General features: G+C 24.0%; 1 protein-coding gene across 7 annotated transcripts; it reads right to left on the bottom strand.

Moving 5' to 3' along the window:
- Window positions 1–3,747: 3,747 nt before the first annotated feature.
- LOC113219336 lies at window positions 3,748–5,974 on the bottom strand. Of its 7 annotated transcripts, none has more exons than XR_003306362.1 (5): window positions 5,956–5,974; window positions 4,965–5,310; window positions 4,525–4,779; window positions 4,234–4,357; window positions 3,748–4,144 (listed from the first exon to the last, which is right to left on the bottom strand). XR_003306362.1 is itself a non-coding variant. In XM_026445944.1 (2 exons), the coding sequence occupies exons 1-2, from the start codon at window positions 5,195–5,197 to the stop codon at window positions 4,647–4,649; spliced, it is 366 nt and encodes a 121-aa protein (XP_026301729.1). In that variant the 5' UTR covers window positions 5,198–5,383; the 3' UTR covers window positions 4,518–4,646. The 7 variants fall into 7 exon arrangements, 1 of the variants encoding a protein (XP_026301729.1); XR_003306361.1 differs by lacking the exon at window positions 5,956–5,974 and adding an exon at window positions 5,724–5,906; XR_003306363.1 differs by lacking the exon at window positions 5,956–5,974 and adding an exon at window positions 5,861–5,895.
- Window positions 5,975–8,421: the final 2,447 nt, after the last annotated feature.

The raw sequence follows: 8,421 nt of genomic DNA, 5'->3' as shown, positions 1-8,421 counted from the left end.
TCTGAATTAATTTTTCTTTTCAGATTTATTTAATTTTTATTTTTTTTTTTTTCTTTTATTATTTTCTTAATTTATTTAACATTAATTATTAATTATAATTCATTTCGATCAATTATTTATATTTTACATTTTTCGAATTCATTCATATTAATTATTAATTTTAATGTTTCCTTCGAAAATTTTCCAAAAATAAATTTTTAAAAATCAATATCATACTAAGAACTAGGCAGTATCTCCAAATCCAGAAAATTGTGCCAATTTTCCTTTAGATATTCTGGTCTAGACTGGACTTCAGCTACAACTTCATTACACCTCTATCGGAGACATCGTGAGATCATCGCTAGATCACCGTGCGAACGTCGTAGGATCGATGCTGAATCATCGCGAGATCATCGTGGGATGCGTACATCGTGCATTTGAAAGAACTACAAGAACACACCCTCTAATTTCGAACAAAATATAAAATTCTCTATATTTCTTAATTTATCGATTTTATATAGCTAGTATTACTATCTTTATATAGTTAGTATTATTATCTTTTTATCAATTATTCTCCAAATCTAATTCGAGTCACTGTCCATCAATCATCACGCAACAATTGCACGATTTCATCGGATGATTGATGCTCTAATTCCGATGACCAGTGGAATATTTCGAAGGTCCACGATTGATATCTTTGGATACCAATTAATGACAGTTCTATACGTCGAATGCAACCTTTTGAAAATCGGCCTCAGTGGTTCTAGAATGACTTCCTTGAGTTCCTTCCTGTGGTGGTCGTGAACATCATGCATACAATTACAATGCCGATATCATATGTAACCTTCAGTCAGATCAACGTGAATATCATTCATTTCATGAGTCAAATAACTCAATTGATATAAACTGTTATAAAGATGATAGTAACTCGAACTGATTCTTTTATTCTTTCTCCTAGATTTAAACATTAATATTTAAATATGAGTTTAATTTCATTTTACGTTTTTCATGAATAATATTTTTAATTATGATAAATATTCTTTTTATATCTCAACATTTATTTTAAACGTAGAAGAAGAATAAAAATAACAATGTTAGATTCTATCTATTTTAATTTTAACAACAGAAGGAGAAAAATGAATATTATAATCTGATTTAGTCTGTTGGATGTTTAGTCCAAGTTTTGTATTTTACTGTCATTATATTTTTAGATATACATTATACTGAGGACCAAAAATTCCTATATCTAATAACCAAATTTCTTGTTTCGTTTCATTATCTAGATTTAAAGATAGAATAGTCTTAAAGTTAACGGTTGTGCTTCTGCATAATGTCTTAAGGCTGTCTATATATGTTGACAGTATGCAGTGGCAAGTATATTGGATGAATTTTTCTTTAAAAAAAAAAAAAAAAAAAAAAAGAATATTGATACATTTATTACATAAAAATTATTGGTGTTAATATTTGCCTTATTCCAATATATATATATATATTCTAATATATATAGAGTTTAATTTTCAATTTTATGATTTTAGGGAAACTTAGACAACATTTAAGAACAAAACTAGAGTCAAAATTTTCACCACTTTCACAAGAAAACACAATGCAGTGAATTCTAATGAAACGACTATTGTCATTTCATTATAAATTGTGCATTTTAAATTGTGCAATTTATTATGACAATTGAACAAATACACGATTACATGGATCATTATCTCAATTTTATCTTTTACTGAAAAAAATTGAATAATTGTGCCCGTAATAAGATTATATGTGCTTCAGAATTGATGAATTCTCTTTTTCCACCAAGTTCTTTAAATACTGCAAGATAGTATTTTTCTAATTATATAGTATAATTTTAAAAAATATAATCTTCAAAATAAGAAAATTATAAAAATTAAGATTGGAGAGAAACTATATCCGAGATTTATATTTACTTATGTTCTAAAGTAACTGTTAATTTTATAATACAAATTGGTAAAAGTATTCTACAAAAAAATAGTTAAATTATTTACATTTTCAAATTAAACAAATAAAGAAAATTAAAGAAAACTAGAACACTTCACTAAGCACTTATTAAAATGTTTATTACTTCAAATCATTGATTTGAATTTTCTTTTTTTATTTCTTTTTACTGTCAAATTTTCAATTTTCATATAGGTTAAAATCACTAAGGTATTATATATTATTTCGTATTATTTGTAGCAATCTTTTAAATTATGTATTAAATTTATTTATATTTTTATAATTTATATTTTATAACGTATTTTTAAATATATTATTAATATGAGTGTATATTATGTATAATCAAATATATATATATATATATTATTCTAAAAAATATAAATTCACAGAATATCATTTAGAAAATAATTAAATGTGACAACAAAAACGATATTTAAATTAAATAACTTAAAAGTATTTTAGCTCTTCTACAACAACATTCGATTTAAATTATTATATATATATTTACAGTATATCAATCACATTGTTATAATTAACTTAATGTTCCACACCTGTTAACAATATTATTTTAATTATTTTAATTGTCATAACATTGATATATATTTAGTTCTAATAAATTAATTAACAAATATATGATATCATGAATTTATTTATCGAACAGATAATATTAACAGACGATATATATGACCGTTATTCATAAAAATATAAATTATTTATATTATCAAAAATCTTTATCTTTCTTTTATTTTCACCTTTATATAATGCATACTATATATATGTACATATATATATATATATATATACATACAAACACATTTATATTGTAGCTTTCATATGTACATATACACACGCATACACGCACAACAAATTAGATCAATCTTTAAGTTTTTTAAATTAATTTAGATAATATATCTGAACGAAATACTTCTTTTAATGTAAATATAATCCACTTTGAGTAAAAAATTTATTTCTTTTTTCATTATTAATTTGTTAATAAAAATTTTACCTATACAATTAGTCGCAGAAGTTTTCATACACTTTATACAAATTCAGTTGAATTTACGTTATCGAAATCAACGATAATTTTCTTTTATATGAAACTATATGAATTGCGATTCATATAATAATATGAAATCATTTTTTTTATTATCATTTCAATATCATTTCAAAGCAGTGAAATCAATTTTTCAAGTTTCAATATTATTTTCCTTTCTTTACATATTTTTATTTCGTCATCATTCAAGATAAAACAAAATTTTAAATTATAAAATATTGAATTCTATCATCTATTCTATCGGAGATGAAATAAAATATATTTTCAGAAGAAATTATATTACAATATTCAAAATATGGAAAAATGAGAATTGAGATACTCAAAGAAATTTTTTGTACAAAAATAAATTATTTTATATATAAAATTTAATATATTGCTATATAAATTTTCATTGAAATCAAATCTTTCATAATAATTTAATTTCATTACAAGATAATGTAAAAAATTTTTGATTGACTCTATATTAAATTATGTAAGATCTCGAATAGTCAAACTAATACTAATACCAGTAGTGTTAAGTGTTAAGCCATAAGTGTTCAATATAATTTTTTAGATAATCCAATAATTTATATTATCCTATTTAATGTGAAACATGATAGTTTTACTGTATATTACCCGTTTATATATATACGTATATATATTTATATTTATATGTACATATATATTCGTTTCAATCATTTCTTTCAACTTTTTGATCTCTTTTCCTTCTTACTTATCAAATTATTTCTCAAATTGCTAATACCATTGCATTTCTTTTTCTTTTTTTTTTTTTTTTTCAATGCTTCTAAATACGTAGGAATATTGTTAACGAAGATATCCTCAGATTTATATTTATTTTCGCTCATAAATTTATCTTCAATTTTTTTTCATGACTCATTTCTTCAATTATCGCTTACCATATCATTTTCAAACTTCTATTTAATTTCACCATGCCAATCTCTATCATTGCCTATCATTGAATATTAATGTTAAATATAAAAATATAAATAGATATCATATTATTCTCTACGGAACGATCACATCCAACTTCAAAATTTTCAATGATACTGTATGGTAAAATTGTAGATTCTATATTGAGTCCTTGAATCCAAATCTATTTCCATCTAAATTTTCAAGTGTTAAAGTATCATCTCGAAACATCTGTATCTGCATCATGTAGTTAAATTATCGAGATTTAAAATTTTATTTAAATAATATGAATATTTCGTAAAAATATTTCACACCAATCTTCTTACCAATGCTTTACCATTTTATCTTCTTATATTATCATCTTGTGATATGTGATATGTTAATGTTAATGTTCTTTTGATACGCTTAAATCATTTTCATCTAAATTAATATTCACAAATTTAAATTCTTCTGAAAACAAAATTATCATTGTATTTAGCAAATACACAAATCAAAAAGCATAAAAATGTATGTAAAAATGTACGTTTACTATAATCATAGAAGAAAAACAAAAATAATGATGTTAGATTCTGTCTGTTTTAATTTTCTAATGAAAAGAGAAAAATGAATATTTTAACCTGATGGATGTTTAATCCAAGCTTAGTATTTTACTGTCATTATATTTTTAGATACATGTTGTACCAAAGGACCAAAAGTTCCTATATCTGGTAACCAAATTTCTTACTTTGTTTCATTACGTTTAAAGATGATAGAATAGAATGGCTTTAAAGTTAACGATCGTGCTTCTGCATAATATCTTGAAATTGCCCATCTTAAAGTGTGTACATTGACAGTATGTGCAGTGACAGTGTGCATATTGGATGAATTTTTTCCTTATAAAAAAGAAAAAAAAAATATTGATATTTATTACATACAATATTTATTACATAAAAATCAGTGACATTAATATTTGTCTTATTCCAATTATATATATATATATATATATATATATATATATATATATATATATATATATACAGAATTCAATTTTTAATTTTATGATTTAAGGAAAACTTACACATTCAAGAAGACTAGAGTCAAATCTTCCTTCACTATTTTCATTTCAAAAAAACACAATGCAGTGGATTCTAATGATACGAGTGTTGTCATTTCATTACAAATTATTACAAATTTATTAATGGCAATTGAACAAATCCACACGATAGCTCGGATCTTTATCTCGACTTTATCTTCTACAGAAAAAAATTGAGCAATTGTGCTCATAATAAGTTCACATGTGCTTAGGTTCATGAATTTTCTTTTTTTACCAGAATCTTTCTAAATATTCCATCACAGTATTTACAGTTTTTACAACACAAATCACGAGATTCGACCATTATAATTTCCACATTGTCCATTTCCACCTAATACAATTAAATAATATTATTATTTTTTCTTAGTAATACGGACAATTAAATCTTTTTATGGAACAAAGTATATTTGAAATAGATTATTATTATTAAGAATGTTTATCGATATATTTAAGCACAAAAATTATTATGAGTTTAAATATTTCTGCATTATTATAATTCTTAATTATGTGATATAATTTTTAAAAGAATGTTCGAAATAATGACCCATATGAAACTTCATACGGGATGAAACAATATGTAAAATTTATTTTTATTTATGTTTTAAAATTATATTGTAGAAACAATTTTGAATTTTAAAATATCAATCTGCAAAAATGTTGAAGAAAAAATTATTAAATTATTTGCACTTTCACACTTTCAAATTAAACAAATAAAGAAAACTAAAGAAAATAGGAACACTTCACTAAGCTCTTATTTTCAAATATTTCTTGTTTCAAACCACTGATTTTCTTTTTTTTATCTCTTTTTACTGACAAATTTTCAACTTTCATATAGGTTATAATCATTCAGGTTACGTAAAATTGTTTCGTATTATTCATACCAATCTTTTGAAATTATGCATAAAATTTATTTATACTTTTATAAATTATATTTTAAATATATATTAATAATATGTGTGTATATCTATACATATACCAATTTATATGATTTACAAAATACAAATTTACAGAATATTTGTTAGAAAATAACGTGATTAAACGTGACGGCAAAAAACGATATTTAAATTAAATAACCTAAACGCATTTTAACTCCTCTACAATATTCAATTTAAAGTATTTTATATATATATATATATATATATATATATATATATATTTACAGTATATTAATCACATTGTTATAAATTAAAATAATGTGCCACACCTGTAAACAATATTATTCTTAATTATTTTAATTGTCATAATTTTGATATATATTTAGTTATAATAAATATATGGTACGAATTATTTATCGAACAAATAATACTAATATTACCAGAAGATATATATGACAGATTTTCATAAAAATATAAATTATTTATATTATCAAAAATCTTTATCTTTCTTTAATTTTCACCTTTATAAAAAGATACAATGCATACTATATACATATATATGTACACATTTATACTGTATTCTTTCACATGCATACACCCGTATATTATACACATATTATATATAAACACATCAAATTAGATCAATCTTTAATTTTTTTAAATTAATTTAGATAATATGTCTTCAATACTTAAATCAAATACTTCTTTTAACGTAAATATAATCCACTTTATCTAAAATCTATTTATTTTTTCATTATTAACTTGTTAATAAGTTAATAAGTTAACTTTATATATGTAGTTAGTCGCAGAAGTTTTTATACATTTTACGCAAATTCAATTAAATTTATGTTATCGAAATTAATGATAATTTTGTTTTATATGAAATATTGCAGTATAATAATAGTAGAGTATAATAATATATATATATATTTATATATAAATATATACGAATATATAATTATTGGGTTGGCAACTAAGTAATTGCGGATTTCAGTTCAAGTTGATGACGACCTAATCAAAGCAATAATCGATTCGGATCGTAACAGTACAACTCGTGAGATGGCAGAGAAGCTTCATGTATCACATACATGCATTGAAAACCATTTAAAACAACTTGGCTATGTTCAAAAACTCGATACATGGGTTCCTCCGAACTGAAAGAAAAGTATTTAACGTAACGCATTAACAGCTGCGATTTGCTAAAGAAACGTAATGAAAATGATCCATTTTTAAAACGACTGATAACTGGCGATGAAAAATGGGTTGTTTACAACAATATCAAACGGAAAAAATCGTCGAGCAGGCTACGTGAACCAGCTCAAACAACATCAAAAGCTGGTATTCATCAAAAAAAAGGTTTTGTTATCAGTTTGGTGGGATTACAAAGGAATTGTCTATTTTGAACTCTTACCACCCAATCGAACGATCAATTCTGTTGTCTACATTGAACAACTAACGAAATTAAACAATGCAGTTGAAGAAAAGCGGCCCGAATTGACAAATCGAAAAGGTGTTGTATTCCATCATGACAATGCAAGGCCACACACATCTTTGGTCACTCGGCAAAAATTATTGGAGCTTGGTTGGGATGTTTTGCCACATCCACCATATAGTCCTGACTTTGCACCATCTGATTACTTTTTATTTCAATCTTTACAAAACTCCTTGAATGGTAAAAATTTCAATAATGATGATGATATCAAATCGTACCTGATTCAGTTTTTTGCTAATAAAAACCAGAAGTTTTATGAACGTGGGATTATGATGCTGCCTGAAAGATAGCAAAAGGTCATTGATCAAAATGGGCAACACATTACAGAATAAAATTATTTAGTTCCATGAAAAAATTGTTTTTGATTTTCTAAAAAAAATCCGCAATTACTTAATTGCCAACCCAATATATTCGCGAAGTTGATATTATTTTACTACAACTTAATGTAATATTTCGTGAAACATTATAAATATCAAATTAAAATATTTTAAATATTTTATTATTATATAAATAGAAATAATAAGTATTATATTATAATCAATATTAAAAAGTTTTTGAAATTTGATATTAATAGAAAACTTGTGCTAGAATATGCAAAGAAGAGGAAGCTGATAAAACATATCGGTATTGGATTTATTCAAAACACCACGTCTACGAAATATCATCATATTATTCATTATTATTTAGTATGTATTATCTTGCAAATATCAAAAAATTTGTTTGAAATTGCAGAATTCTTCCATTGCAGAATTTTTCTTCTCCGTTACTTAAGATGGCGATTTCTTTAATACTCGATGATCACGTACGAAACATCAATAATTTAGACTTGAACGAGTTTGTCACATTCACGATTGCTAGCAACCGAATTGCCCGCAGACACGGTCCTTACGCTCGTTCTTGATCGATGGGGCCTAGCTTGCTGTTCTCTTGTCATTTTCTTATTCCGTGTATTCAGCATTTTGGCTTCTATAGTTTCCAATCGTTTGTATACTTTTTTTTTTATTTTATATTTTATTGAAATATAAATTATGTTATTTTTTTATTTTAGTAAAATAAGTGGTTTCAAAACATATTA

This window comes from Apis mellifera, assembly GCF_003254395.2.
Source record: "Apis mellifera strain DH4 linkage group LG9 unlocalized genomic scaffold, Amel_HAv3.1 GroupUN_41_associated_to_Group9, whole genome shotgun sequence".
In the NCBI taxonomy this organism is placed as follows: Eukaryota; Metazoa; Arthropoda; class Insecta; order Hymenoptera; family Apidae; genus Apis; species Apis mellifera.
This window is presented reverse-complemented; position numbering and strand designations above follow the sequence as displayed.

Coding starts and splice junctions, on each gene's coding strand:
- LOC113219336 (XM_026445944.1), bottom strand. CDS start 5,197: ATGAACCTAAGCACATGTGAACTTATTATGAGCACAATTGCTCAATTT. Junction 4,780..4,964: donor ACTCTAGTCTTCTTGAATGT/GTAAGTTTTCCT, acceptor CTTTTTTATAAG/GAAAAAATTCATCCAATATG.